Source organism: Daphnia pulex, chromosome 4 (assembly GCF_021134715.1).
Source record: "Daphnia pulex isolate KAP4 chromosome 4, ASM2113471v1".
Lineage (NCBI taxonomy): Eukaryota > Metazoa > Arthropoda > Branchiopoda > Diplostraca > Daphniidae > Daphnia > Daphnia pulex.
Window position 1 is genome coordinate 8,701,211 of NC_060020.1, and position 15,311 is coordinate 8,716,521.

Genomic DNA, 15,311 nt, shown 5'->3' on the forward strand with positions numbered 1-15,311 from the left:
TTGATACAGTTTATTTATCTGTCAAACCATATTGTGAATTGTGTGAACTACCTGAGAAAATTATTCAACTATACGTATGATCCAATGATGTTGGTGATGTTAATGAATGTATTTCATGTTGTTTTCAGATTCCATATGTATTTTATACACTCGCTTTCCTAAATATCTGGACCACCCCTACCGGCGAATCCTACTTTATATTTTCATTTACAGTAGGTTTCACTGATAGGTTTGGGATAAGGCTTGGGAAAAAATGGGGTTGGTATCTTTTTCTTCAGCTTAAATTTTTTAAATGTACCTTATTACATGTATCTATTTTTCCCCGTTTCTTATATATCAATGGCTTGTATATCGATACAGAAGGGATTTTATACATAGAAAACAATGGAAAAAGTGAAGGGCTGGACGGGAGGGGAGGCGAAAAGTACGTATAACGCAAATGGCAGCGCCAAATAAGTAACTTTGGAAATGGCAACAATCAAATATCAACAATCAAAAATCTTTTTTGATTCTGAAAGAGAATTGCGGACAAAAAGAAGGTTGCCAATCAAATACAACGCAAAATTTCTACATCCGTTCACTGTGAAGTAGCCGACTGCGTGTTCCCCGTGGCCGTTTCGCCTCGTTGTTGATTTTTGTGACGATATCTCTTGGTGCGGGATGGATGGGTCAATACACGCTTGTTCGGATGGGTTTGATTGATGCACATCCAGATGGTGCGGATCGTCTTCATCACGACCAACGCGACCCTCACTCTGTTGCTTCAGAAACCGACACTTTGACGCCACTCGTCACCAAATCCTCCAAGGTCGGCTTTATCATGCAAGACAAACCTGTTTTGACTGATCCTTTAAGATAAACATCTTGCCGGGGAAAGGTTTCTCTGGCGATGGATATGGCGATCTAATATGGGACACGGATCGGCAAAAACTAGAAGTCTGATGTTGGAGTTTGATTGTGACTAACGCTCGTGAAGAATATCCAGCACCTTGATGAAGTCAATCCAGCTCACTAGCATGCTCGTTAGCTCGGGACAAAACACGACAGTGACGGTGGTGCTGCGCGCATAATTCCGTAATGTGACATGTATCTACTTGTCCGATGAACAAAAGAGGTGTCAATCGATCTGCCATCAATAGGTCGAATGGTGATGAATACGTAGGTCCCACCTACTTTAACTCAAAACCGGAGTAGGGCGTTGTACTTTTAATTGTCGCTAGTATCTAGTGGTCAGAAACCAGAGGGGTTTGTTTCTCCCTTAAGGTCACCTGAAAACTACTGATAGATCTACCTTTGTCGCGCTTGGGACCGCGCTTGAATAAAAAAATGATCTGGGAGATAATGAACGGGCTGAGAGCCAGGAGCTAGCCAAGTGACAAACATTACTTCTTCTATGGAGGCATGATGACCCATGTATCCTTATAGACTAATAGTTCTAGTGACAGTACATAACTGGTTCGTTAAATAAATAAAGATTCTGAAGATTCAAATGTATATTCTTGGTAGACATGTTAACAAATAAAAGAATAAATGAATATAAAATCCCAATCACAAATTTCCATTAATCACCATAACACACAAAAACCGTGTAGTCTTTGACACACAATTTATCCAATAATTGAAATTTCACACTTAGTACCCACTTTTCATTAGGCGTAATTTCTTTGAAAAATCTTGACACAAAATACAAAATCCACCTTTTTCAGTTATTCCGTTTCCTGTAGTGGAAGAGTTTCTGGGGGGGAGGGGGTTGGGGGTTCACTTATTCATCTTATTTTATCCCACACACTTAAAAGCTTGTTTTTTCTTTGCATCAGTCGTTTCCTTCTTGACTTCCCAACGAAGAGGGACAGTACCCTTTCTTTTTTTGCATAGTGATATTTCAATATTCTCAAGTCCGTTGGTGTTATTCCATGGTAGATGTTTATTGACCCTTTTGACATACTTATAAGAACTGTACGCCACGTCAAATAAAAACCACGAAAATTCCCAATTTATAATCTGTTGCGTTCATTGGCATATGCAAATTTCTTGAAATACATGCAAAGGTATATTAATTTATTTCGTCACATATCAATTTTACTTAAGTTTCATGTACTAGTCGAGTACATTAACATGCACGGGGGTCTTTTTATATACATAATTGTAAGGCTTACAAAAAGTTAAAGTAGCGCAATAATTAGCACAGTTACAACAAAGCAAATGAGTTTTTCTATTTTAAAAACATATTTTAGGCAAAAATCCACCAAAAATAACAATTTACCTTTTTCATAGAGTGAAAACTTTGAATTTTTCAATCAGGCAACGCAGAAATCGGCCATATTTATTAAATATTCTTTTTCTTCCTGTTAATTCCCATTAAAAATATGGGTCCCTTTAGTTTTATTTTGTATTCTAAATAAAGAATATTTTTCTTAGATCGTATTCCGCGATTTATTACTATTATTTTTATATGGCATTGTAAAATGAAGCTCTTCTTCCCCCAGATAGAATATGAGAAGGTTTTGAGGTAAGTTTCGTTGATCAATGTGGCATGCGGTAGCATGCCACAATTTTAAATTTACCTTATGTAGCACATATGACGTTGTCATCGTCGGCGTTTGCTTTCATAATCTCCGGATACTCAGCTTGCAATTGTCCAGCTATACATCTACTGGAGTGGCTATAGGTTAGGTACTGAGACCCTAGAACGTTTCAGCTTCCATGGGAGGGAAAACCGTAGAAACAATTCCGTTGAAGCGTTGATTTTAGAAGCCGTAGCCATACCAATTGTACGAACCTCATCTTGTTGGCCAAATTAGCCAGTTTTCGCACCACTCATTTTCCTTGTACATCTCTTTTCACCCTCAGACCCGGAGGCAATTAGGCGATCACATTATCGGTGGTTCAATAAACGGTATGTTCCCTACCACCTCAACGTTAGGGATTTCATTGGTAAGAAAATAATTTGCGTTGATTTAGTGTGTGTTTTAGCTACTGTTTTGACTGAACTAAAAGGGGGTACAAAAGAGAGAGATAGTGCGTGTGACGGAGCGTCCAAGAGAGAGCGAGATATGTAGAAGGGTACAGCTTATATAGTGGGGGTTAATTGGTGGGATAATTAATCCCACTGGATCAACGTTTAGGTCGGGCTGGACTCACGAGGCGGTTGGGCTGGACCGCCGTCTTGGTTGAGCTTGACCGGCATCTTGATCCGCGTGCTATGAGTCAGCGCGCTCAGTCGGAATGTTGACGGGGCAGGACGTGTCGATGTGACGTCACGGTGCTGGGGCTTTCGTCACGGCTGTGACGTAGACGGTGGTGTTGGCCATCCCTGGAGGGGTGGAGCTAATAAGCTCCGCGGGACATTACAATGATGTAAGAACTAACTTTTTTCACTAGATGAAATTATAAAGAAGTGGAGGAGTTAAAATCCCCTGATTTAGAAGCCGCCGAGGCTATAGAAGAGATTGGCCGTGTATCTACAAGGGCCCAGCGGAAACGAAATAGAAAAATGATCAGGAATGCTACCCTACTTGAAAATGGAGGTTCCTGGAGAAGACTAGGAAAGCCTTATTCGGGTAAATCACAAAAATTGGCTATGTAATAATCCATAACATTGAAGATTAATTATATTGATTTTAATCAGATACGTGCCGAGGAAGAGGCGAACGAGAACACGTAGCAGAATATGAAGAAACTGAAGTTTCAGATTATGATGATCTTCCGGAAAAGCATCGTGGTCGTCATCAACAATGCGTGTTGGACGACTTCAGCGGGAGTCATGGAAAGAGAGGCGCGTACTGAAGCACGTCGTAAGGGGTTGATCTGTAGATCCTGATGTGGCCAATGAAGCGCCAATGACTCCTGAATCAGCCGATGAAGCACCGATTAATCCTGTATTGCGTTCGCTTACACCAACCACTTTTGATGCGACAACCGAAGCGCCGATGACTCCTGATGTGCCCGCTGTAGTACCGATGATTCCGGAATCGTGTACGCTTACACAAAACACTCCTGATGCTTCATCTGAAGCGCCAATGTCTTTGCGACGGAAGAAACCGCCAAAAAATCCTAAACTGTACTTCAGCCGTGACTGGAAGAAGCACGAAGAGGTACTCTAGATGAGTAACACGTTTTCTCTCTCGCTGAAAAGCTTTGTAGGTCACCTATACCTAAAATGCTTCATTTTTCAAGTAGAAAATTTTAATGGCAAAATGTACCAATTAAAATACTTGTCCTTTTACACAAAAGTTATTGCAAATACACTGGTGCTTCCAATATTTCGGATACTTCTTCACAAAGTAAATGCATAGCACGGTAAAAATGGCGAGGTGTTTTGGTTAGTTGTTTGGTTTTATTAAAAATGACATTTTTACAGATAAATACGATTTATTCAGGAATATTTACATACACGACCATCACCATTTTAGCGATTATCAAGATAAATAAAATAGATGACACTTTAGCTGATTTTTTGTGCGTAATGTTTTACAAAGATGAGAAAGGAAAGAGAAAAAAATTAAACATGGTTGACTGGTTGAATGATCAACAAGAAGAGCAACTTGTAAAGCACCATAAATACTTCCAATAGGACCCCTTCAGCTGGAAGTGCCAAAATTGAAAATTCTCGACGAATTTGAAGTCTACTCAGGTGAGCCGGACATGCCTATGGAAGAGTTGGATGATGGTGGTGTCTTGCAACCAACTCGAGCTCTTAAATATTGAAAGCTTCATTCCCACCGTTTCCCTTTCTTGTCTCTTGTTGCAAGAGATATTTATGGTTGCCCTGCCTCATCCACCAGTATTGAGAGCGTTTAGTACTGCTAGTGACATCCTCGCAGCAAAGAGGTCTCGAACAAAATCTTTCTGGTTTCAACAATTACTTTTTCTCAAACACAATTCTAAAATTTTTGATTGTTGAATCGTATCAATTCAGCCCACATCGATTAATACCTAAGTATTGGAATAAACGGTGACGAAATTAAAACTGACTTATCAGTATTTTTTTTGATTTTATTTGTATTTTTTTTTTATTTTACACATTTTCTTTAATTATTAAAATACTGTATTTTATTTGGTATTTTATTTTATTTTATTTGGTATTTTAGAAAAACACTCGGAATTGTATTTTTAAAATACAGTATTTTAAAATAAAAGTAATTTATTTTAAAAATACGTTATGTTATTATGTTTTGACAAATACTAAACACTGATATGGGGGTGGTGAAAGGGGAAAAATACTTTGTTCGAGAATCCTCCCCTTTGTCCCCCATATGCTAAGACCATGCTGTGGGTAGGGACAGAACTTGCGGTGCTCCAATAATTAAACCCAACCCTAATGAATTTCCCTTTGAAATCCTTGCACTTTTTGAAAATAAAAATCATAGGTAAATAGTATTGATTTATCTTTCTAAGGAAAAAAATGAAACTTACATGTGCAATACTATCATATCAAAGCCGCAAAATTAAAATTCTTATTGATATTTCTTGTCTTTATAGATTTAATTGATTAATAGACCTTTTTGCACAATGCGGAAAGTCTGGATTTTTCAATCCGGCAACGCAGAAATCGGCCATTTTAGTTCCGATTATTTTTCTCCCATGTAAATTCCCATAAAAAATCGGGGTCCCTCTAGTTTAAATTCATTTGTTATTTTGGGGAGGAGGGCATACGAAAAAAAGGGGACCCACGTTTCCTCCTCCCTCCCATTCGTCCCATTCTCCCTCTTCTCTCCGTTCTTCCCTCAAAAAACGTAAACAACGCGTTTAATTCATGTTTAACAAATAAATGGGAATTCAAAAAAATAAATAAATTACATAACAAAATTCCCTGTTCAATTCCCTATTTCCCTCTTGCAACAAAGTTTTACCATTCGAAAACAGAGTAAAACTACAGACCTAAATCTAAGGGACCCTCCCAAAACCCGTAAGAACTCCACATCGTCCAAAGGGGAAGTAAACATAATATGGCCGCGGCGAGGTTGCCATGGCGGGGGGTACGCGTCATTGGTTTGCTCTATTGCGAGGTTCCACAACTCAGCACTGGCTAATTATCGAGCAGCAGACGATCATATTTGCTGTAATAAAAAAATTTTAATATATATTTGAAATTTCAGTGAACACAAGTGATACTTTTGAACCACCATAAAGTTAAAAAAAAACTGTTTCATTGAATTGTACTGCCATTAATCATGTTCATTTCATATTCAACAAAGTTTCCGTATTGTTTTCGCCTTAATTTATGCGTGAGAAAATCCGTTAATGGGTTGCATAACGTGATACCTTTAAGGTTCTTTAAAAATGGTCCAGGACTTCAAAGCTTTTCAAATCCAACTTCCCAGGGTCTACCCAAAAAAAAGGAAGTTTTTGGTAAGAAAGGTCCCATATCATATAAAACCTTGTTAGTCACAGCTGGCTTGAGTGGATCTTTGCTGGCATTTATGCTCTACGTTAGAAAGGAAAAGGAAGCAGGTATTTTTTATTCATTTTCAAATAAAATTGTTATTAATATTTAATTATGATTACAGCCATTCAGCTTGAAAGAAACAGAGCCCTAGGAAAAGCAGCAATAAGTGGAAAATTCAATCTAGTGGACCATAACGGAGTAAAAAAATCTAGTGATGATTTTTTAGGACAGTGGCTTCTAGTATATTTTGGTTTTACTCATTGTCCTGATATATGTCCAGATGAAATTGAGAAGCTAGTGAAAGTGGTTGATAATCTAGGTTTGTAAAATGTTAATATTTCTTTACCATTTAAAATTGTTTTATTGTTGTATGGTTTGGTTTTAATTAACAGATCAAATGAAGGGAGTTCCGAAAGTTCAACCATTGTTCATCACGGTTGATCCTGATCGAGATTCAATTCAGTCTGTTGAAAAATATGTCAAAGAATTTAGTCCTAAACTTATTGGCTTAACTGGGAATAAGGAACAGATTGCTGAGGCATGTAAAAACTTCAGGGTATATTTTAGTGCAGGACCACGAGATCAAGATGATGATTATATAGTAAGTTTTAAGTAATCAAAAAATTTTTTCCTCATATTGACATTGAATTTTCTATTCAGGTGGATCACACTATAATCGTTTATCTGATTAACCCAGATGGTGAATTCGTGGATTATTATGGACAGAACAAAACTTCTGAAAATATTTCAGCTGGAATATTGCTTAACATCTCCAAGTTTGATCAATCAAAACATTCATTTTGGAAATAAATTTGTCACTGCATATTAGATTGAAAATTTTGTTTGGTAGTCTTATTTCATTCTTTTAATTCATATTTGCTAGGATTTGACATTAAGCACAGTGAAGAAGTTTGGGTTATTGAACTCTTCTTAATATATATTCTTCATAAATTACAAGTGGAAGATGTTGAATTGAGATAGATACCGTCTCAAAATAAGACCACGATAATTATTTTGCCATCGCGATTTTATAACTCAACGAGGAACATTACACACATCTTAAGTCGTATAAAGTTAAATAAATCACAAAAGCTTGTTCAGTTCATCGTGTAATGAAGTCAATAGCAGGTAACTAGACAAATTACACAACTTTCTGGGCCAACTCTTTAGCCTTTGCTTTCTCAATTTTAGCAATTCGGGCAGACGATTTCGGGCCCAAGAGTCCACCACCCCAATGACGACGAATCTCGTCAAAACGATCGTTGTAGTTATTCTTCACAGCTTCAACCAATTTAGATAAGTTCAGCTTATCATTGGATTCAACCTTTAGAAAAAAGAAAGTTAGTAAGAAACTACAACTCCTATCTCATAATAAATTACCTGGGTAAGAGCAACACAAGTGCAAGTCTTGCGACGGACCAAGCGACCAATGCGAGCTTTGTTTTTGACAATGCAGTATGGAACTCCCATTTTACGACACAATGAGGGCAGAAAGATAACCAACTGTAATACAAAAGTCACCAATATAAAATTAACTCAAAAACAGATATATTAAATATTTACCTCAATTGGATCAACATCATGGGCAATCACAACAAGCTGTGCTTTCTTCTGCTCAACCAATGACGTAACCGTGTTAACACCCTGGCGCACTACAAATGGGCGCTTAGAAGGAGTATCGGTCTTGCCAGATGCACGAGCTTGGGCACGAGCACGCAATCTTTGTTTCTTGGCTTGCTTGCTCTCTGGGCGATATTTGTCCAAGAGCTTGAACATTTGGGTGGCTGTGAAAAAACATCAGTTTATACGAAAACAACTCAACAACCACAACCAAGGCATTCAAGATGTATACCACAAGCTATCCAATGATGGATGCTTCTTCAAATAATTCGAGTAAAAATTTAACACATCATAGCAACTAATTAAATGCTCAATTAAGAGCACTGTAGTGCGTAGTGTCATACAGTACATCATTGCCCAAAAAGGCCTAGTACATTAAATGCACATCATAGCCAACCTCATAAGAGGAGCTTAGTGCCAAAATTCACCTGTCTGACGATCCAATGTTTGACGGAACTGGTTGATTGGAGGGGGCACCTTCAACCTCTGAACAAGAACAGCACGTTGACGTTGCAGACGGACATACTTTGGCCATCTAACGAAACGGCTCAAATCCCTCTTTGGCTGAATGTCCTGACCTGCGAGAACATGATATGACGGCAAGTTACAGAAACAAATTTCAGTAATTTAAATACCAATTCCAAAGTTGCGAGCTTTTTTCTCAAAGAGCGGGTTCACAACTTTCTTTGGGACTTCTTTCTTGACAGCCAAAGGTGCTGGTGCAACCTTCTTGCCGACACCTTTCTTTCCCTGTTAAAAAAATACAGTGTTAGTTTTTCGTTGAGCAATAAACGAAATCTGAAGTCGCGGCGATGATAATACCTTAACTTTCTTCAGGACCATTGTGGAATCGGAAGATGACGGGGATAATTAGAGATGCAAATCACTAAACAGCAGAGGACTGTTAGCACTCGACTACGTCGGTGGTGAAAATGGACTTAAAGCTTGTCGTTGACTTCAGAAGCAGAACACAAAATTGGAGGAAGTGAGACGCATAATCAAGTACAGCAGCTAAAAAGCTGTTCCTTTAGCAGACCTAAACACACTTCTTATTAAAGTGAATTTTGCTTATTTTCATTTATCATCTTAGCACAATAATGCCAAAGAAACGAAAATAATTAATCTTTTTTATTATGAAATATGAAGTTGCCATGGTTTCTATTTTAGTCAATTTCTTTATTTAGAAAATTATATTTATCATAAATTCATACTTTTCATGTTATTCGTAAAATGACATAATTGTTTTAAATAAGTAAACAATCTTGGAAGAAAAGCAGTTATCTTAATGAAAAAGGGAAAAGGTTAAAGTTAATCAGTTTTTATCCTGCACTCTAAGTCTAAAGCTATTGAGCTGATATGAATGTTATTCCCAATTTAAAATATATATTGTAGCTTCGAAGCCTATGAAATGCAACGTTCAAATGTTTTGTATTGATGGCTGGCATAGAAACACATCAAAATCACGAGTTTACATTATCCGTAATATGTTAACGGCTTCTTGGGATGCCACATGGAACAACAAAAAAGGACGAGATAGGACAAAACACATCGGTTATCACACGTTGGAGACTGAAATGAACCAAGTGACAGAAATTATTTTGGAACATACAAAACCAATAAGACGAAAGCACAGAAAACCCTGCTCTTTTAATTAAGCTGAGTATCTGAATGTAAACGACGGGAGGACAGCTACATAAAATTTCGCACACTTGTCACCGTGAGACAAGTCAGATCCAAGCAGATTCAGACGCATTGAATTTCTACAGACCAATTACAAAATAATATAAAGAGAACGAAAGTTGAACGTTGACGGCAGATTTCTTTTTGCAGGAGACTATTATGCATTCTAAGATAAAAAGTTAAATTGATGCAACTTGTAACTTCTATTGACTGATACAAAGCCAACACAAGACCAATTTCCAAACTAGGCGAGGTCTAGCAAGGCATTGTAATCAAAGGGAAGAAATTTCAGATAATTGTAAACACCGTATGCAGCTAGACTTGATCGCCATTGCTCAATGCTCATCCAAAAGAGTAAACAAAAAAAATTTCAAAAAAAAAAAAAAAAAAAATTGTTTTTTTTTTTCTTCAAAGGGGAAATACAATAAATTTAAAAGAACACAAAGTGTACAACAGAATAGGAATAGTGGAACACAAAATTTCAACGGCAATCGAATGAGCCATCAAAAAGTTATTCAATAACTTTCGCCATAAAATCTAAGAAGCGACGGCCATATTGATCAGGTTCGACGGTAGAAATTCCGTCAACGTGGGATCCATATTTGACAGTTTTGGCTGCTTTTGCAGCTTGTTTCTTTACTCCATAATGCGTCAAAATGTCAATAAGCGCTAAGAAGTAAATTTCACGTTTCGGCGCATCTAGAAATAACGAGAATTAAATCCTATTAGTACGGATGGGAGTATCGATACACGTTAGATTTCGAAGTGACAAGAAGTTTCATTGCACCGTTTTTTACGGCTTTGGGGGGGGGGGGGGGGTTGATGGGCGGAAAACTTGTATCAAGAAACGCAGGGATTTGCGTTCAACAATACTTCCATCTACCCGTAATTGCTACTTAATAATTTACGTTCATTGTTACGGTTTTTAAAAATGGAAATTACCTTCTTTGCATGGGATGGCGTAAATGTCAATATCTGGGATTATTTTACCAGTATACTGATACGGATACTGCTGTGAGATGGAACGAGCAGCTTGCGCTTTTTCACGACCCATCTGAGGTGAATCTGGTGGGGTGGGTCCAGTTGCTCCTCCGACTCCCACAGTAGAACCACATGAATCTTCGTCGTCTTCATTATAACTGTCTTCAGCTGCAGGCACACACTCCGTTTCTGTAAATGAACAAAATCTTTAATAACAAATTTCAACCGACATCATAATAATGAAATCATAATAATTTTGATGTGTATGATGCGTTATTTAGCAAGCAATGTGTGACCGCAGAAAAGTAAAGGCCAAGTATTCTTAAAAACTTACGTTCTGAGCGTTCTAATATTTCCTTGTTTTCCTGTTCAGCTTGTTCACAATCATGTACACCCAAAAGGAGTGAATAGTCCATCAATTGAAGTTTCATGAGAAACTAAAACACATGTTAATGGAATCCATGAAGAATGAAACTTACAAAACAGAAATATTGTCAGCAAAAAGAGTTATTAACCTCTACATCAGCAGTAAGGGTTTCCATCAAACGCTCCCTAGCATCGTCACCAATCACTACTTTAGTTCCGTCTTTGACAAAATCGTTATCTTTTAACGTAGGTAATTCTTTCTCCTTCTCTTTGTCAGATGCCTCGCGATCTACTGTGGATCCTTTAAGATCATACTTCCTAAAATAATTTGACAAATTTATGATGATTTGTTTGTTGAAAATAAATAAAATCCAAAGCAACCTGTGTAAAGGCAAATGATTGCTGAACACATTTCTTGTTACGACTAGATAATTCTCCACTCCATCCACTGTCAACCGGTACATTCCAAGATACTGTGGAAGCAATGTTTTACCATGTCGCTCAACAATGTACTAAAAAATGTAAAGTTTAAACAGAGTAACATAAATATTAATTTGGTGAATCAATATACTGGATGGTACTCCTTGAGCAGTAAATGCATTTGCTCTACTTCTTCTCTTGTCAATGTTTTTATGACAAAGAGGCCGTCACTGGAATTATAAAACTTTGCTCCACTTCGACCTGGTGAATCTGATACTACAGGTTGTGATCTGTTAAAACACTCATGTTTAACACAAGGTAAAATTTGTCAACATATTTGTTGGTGTAAACTTACCTGGTCAATGACTGACGATAATCACTATCATCAATGGAAAATCTCTCACGAAGATTTCGAAATACCAATGGACAGTATTCTTTGATCTTAAAATGACTGGGCATGTTCTCTCTGTATACAAAATAAAATGATTAGAAATGTAAATTAGAATGTCTAGAGAGATCTTTATTACTTACTTATTGAACAAATGATTGTCAACTTTAACTTTTGAGTATGCTTTAAAATCATTTGGCATCAGCATGACAGGAATATTGATGTAAACCAATTCTTTAATCTAATAATTTTTAAATTATGTAATATTCTGAAATACTAGATGTTGATAGATTCTAACTTACAGTATGATTAATACCCCACATTAATACTGAAAGGATTGGTTCACTAGCTCTAAAGAGCTTGGCTTTTTGATGTTTCACACGAATATGCTTTTTCTTCAGTTTTATACTAGGCATGGAAACTGGCATGCTGGTAGAATTTTGACTGCTCATTTTTAATAGCTAATCTACAATATTGATTGTTTATAACCAGAAATAATGTTGTTGCAATAGTTGATTTAATTTGCTGGAGTATTTAAAATCTTTTTGCTTGCAGTTAACATGGATAACTGAAAAAACACGTCACTCTGAAGCTATACCGATAGCATACTATGCCACGCAAATTTTCACTACGACTTGGAATATTACTAGTTGCAAAAATGCAAGCTTTAGTAACCATTTATTTGTACTAAACACCATAAAAAATTGGTTGAAGTAGGATGAGTAGGAAACCACGACAATTTTTCCGTCAGAGTGAACAAAATTGAGACTGCGACGTTGCGTTTTTCAGTTTTTAGGATTTTAGCACAGACTAAACCTTAGAAGAGGCTCTGCTTCTGCTCAGCTTAAAGGCTAAACACTAATAAAAGAGGAGTACAAATTTAATAAATAATTTGTAAACATAAAATTGCTATAACAAAAATTTTACACGAACTGCTGTGATAGCTGAATTCTACTCGAAAGTACGACACGTACGATACGTAAAAATTTTATTTAAATTCGATTTTTGTAGAAAATAATCATCAACACTTAATTTGAACGATTTCAATGAAAAAATATACATTTTAACCATAAAGAATATCCCTTTACCTAAATTACAGGAAATTATATGTATTAGGGCTAACCGTTTTTTTTTTTTTTTTTTTTTTTTGTAACCTTTTTGTAAACACATTATTCCCACTTGAAAGAGCATTTTTAGGTTATCCGACCCTCATCAACTTCATCGCCAAATACTTTTTCTGACGTAGATCTTCCAACAAGTGTTTCGACTTTCGAGGTAAAGGTACGTGAAAACATCATGCTATTAACCGAAAGAGGTTGGGGTTAGGATTGTTGAACATGGAATATTTTAAAAGCATGTGAAAACAAGAAAAAAAACAGTTTGAAGTACGTAGAAGGAGCTATATAAAAAAAGCGTTCCTCCCCACTGCTGGCTGCAACCGAAAAAGAGCTACTATATGGTCATCATCTTCACAAGTTTTTCAGTATATTAAATATTTGTTGAATGGGGCAGAATTGCTAGAGTTCTAAAAAGCAACAAAAATGTTACTATGTTAATTACAATTTAGAATGTTATTAATGACAGGGTAACAGCTCCGGTGCGCTCCAACTTCGTCGACGGTTTATTGGGATCTATACATATGTAAATTTTTTTTAGCTTCGTCTCAATCCACTCAACATTTCCTCCAATAATCCTCGCAGAATTTTCCAGCAGCGACTCCTGTAGTCAGTGTACTACGATAAATATTTCATTCACATAACCACAACATTGGAAAAAAAGGTTACTTCCATCCAAACTTTGAGAATGACTGACCAATAATGTTTTCTCATTACAACGTCACCTGAGGGTGCAATCTCAAATACATAAGTTTTATAAATCATGGGGAAAACGAAATACGACAGCAATCTACTCGTTGTGAAAGCAGTGTTCCCACTTGTTCCTCAGGTACATCTGATTCATGAAGTATTTGAAATTGACATGAAAATCATTCGAAGGATTGCGTATAATGGCGTAATTGGCGTCTGCAAAGCCTCTTTTGAATTGGCCATATAGTCGCATCGGATTCTTAACCAAGTGGAGTTTCGAATTCCGTTCCCTCGAATTCCACCTGAGTTGGAGCGCCACTAGCGGCGATAGTCTCAAATTAATACAAAACATGGCAAAAGCAAAGCCATTGTACCAAAATCTAACAAAATAAATATCAAGTGGTCTAGTAGTAGTAGGGTTAGAGCTGTGAGACACGGAATTAAAGTTCCCAGGTTTTCAAGTAGACTGCCTTAATTTATGTAGTTTGCAGGTAGTTAGTATGTAGTTTAGTATTTTAAGCGGAAACCAGTTAATATCAAGATTAAGATAGCAAACGAAACCTACAATAAGGATTAAGTAGTAAAGTAATAGTGCCGCAAAACCATGAAGGAGGAGGAATGGAGTATACTCGCTACCGCTACTCGGTAGCGCAAGGAACCAATTCATGGCCTTCGGCAATAACAGCATCTCGACACTTTTGTCTGGGAAAAGTCCCATCCAAGATGGCAACCTCGAACCACTAGGGCTGTGGCCCGGGCGATGAAAACCCGGGCCACCGCCTGGGCTGAACGGAAAAAAACCCAACCCGACTCGACCCACCGAGGCATTTTTTTTAACGGGGCAGGCGACGGGTTGAACCCCCGGGTCCGTGGGCCAACCCGAGCGGTGGCGCCATCTAGTAGTCACATAGAGAAGCTCGTTATTCTCTATGCCTGCGGCCTCAAAATATTGCCGCCAAATGCTCTACGATAATTTCGTAGCATGAAAAGTAGGATAAGTGGTAGAAAAGGGCGTTCAGGGGTGTTCAGAAGACAGAATTGACGTGTCACTGTTGGAAGAAGAAGATAATTAAGAAATTTAGGGAATTTTTTGTTGAGATTAGAAACTGTTCAATACCTTTTGTTGAGTTGAACACGTACTTTGATGCTGAGAAAGAATGAACTGTATTCTTTGTTGGTACAAAAGAGAGTGAGTAGCAAGACGACACAAGTCTCGCTGACTCAAGAAAAAGGGGAAAGAACAAACGTTTGACATACGCATCACACAATACGTTGAAGCAATGTCGAAACAAAATATTCTCAGAAACAGAGAGAAGGAAAATATTCTCAGAAGCAGAGAGAAGGATAAAAACAACACAACCCCTTAAACTGAACGGAGCGTGAGAAACGATAATTCAATGTTTGATTTAGAGTAAATCCAATTTTTACTTTAGATTTCTTGATTCTTCTTAATTTCAAAAAGTGGTGATGATTAATCCAGGAATGTTTTTGTTGTCGGAAATATCCAAAGGTTGTCAGTTCAAAGAGAAGATCTCGTTCCGAGGAATCTATTCAGTTTCTGAACCTGGTGTAGAACAAACAGAAATAGCATTGCGAAGGTTACAAAACAAAATGTGATTTAAAGGTTTTGTAAATAGATCCGCAAACTGTTCTTTAGTAGGGA

General features: G+C 37.2%; 3 protein-coding genes across 3 annotated transcripts; 1 reads left to right on the top strand and 2 right to left on the bottom strand.

The window, feature by feature from the left end:
- The first annotated feature begins 6,014 nt into the window (after positions 1–6,014).
- On the top strand, positions 6,015–7,216 carry LOC124191983 (protein SCO1 homolog, mitochondrial-like). Its single transcript, XM_046585070.1, has 4 exons — positions 6,015–6,453; positions 6,510–6,707; positions 6,781–6,989; positions 7,049–7,216. The coding sequence occupies exons 1-4, from the start codon at positions 6,174–6,176 to the stop codon at positions 7,196–7,198; spliced, it is 837 nt and encodes a 278-aa protein (XP_046441026.1). The 5' UTR covers positions 6,015–6,173; the 3' UTR covers positions 7,199–7,216.
- Positions 7,217–7,484: 268 nt separating this feature from the next.
- On the bottom strand, positions 7,485–9,041 carry LOC124191984 (60S ribosomal protein L7a-like). Its single transcript, XM_046585071.1, has 6 exons — positions 8,831–9,041; positions 8,644–8,758; positions 8,437–8,586; positions 7,952–8,172; positions 7,769–7,891; positions 7,485–7,712 (listed from the first exon to the last, which is right to left on the bottom strand). The coding sequence occupies exons 1-6, from the start codon at positions 8,849–8,851 to the stop codon at positions 7,530–7,532; spliced, it is 813 nt and encodes a 270-aa protein (XP_046441027.1). The 5' UTR covers positions 8,852–9,041; the 3' UTR covers positions 7,485–7,529.
- A 376-nt stretch (positions 9,042–9,417) lies between these two features.
- On the bottom strand, positions 9,418–12,650 carry LOC124192147 (phosphatidylinositol 5-phosphate 4-kinase type-2 alpha-like). The gene is made up of 9 exons (XM_046585327.1): positions 12,146–12,650; positions 11,987–12,084; positions 11,811–11,921; positions 11,607–11,745; positions 11,417–11,547; positions 11,185–11,353; positions 11,004–11,106; positions 10,631–10,858; positions 9,418–10,387 (listed from the first exon to the last, which is right to left on the bottom strand). Exons 1-9 carry the CDS (start codon positions 12,293–12,295, stop codon positions 10,200–10,202), a joined length of 1,317 nt encoding a protein of 438 aa, XP_046441283.1. The 5' UTR covers positions 12,296–12,650; the 3' UTR covers positions 9,418–10,199.
- Positions 12,651–15,311: the final 2,661 nt, after the last annotated feature.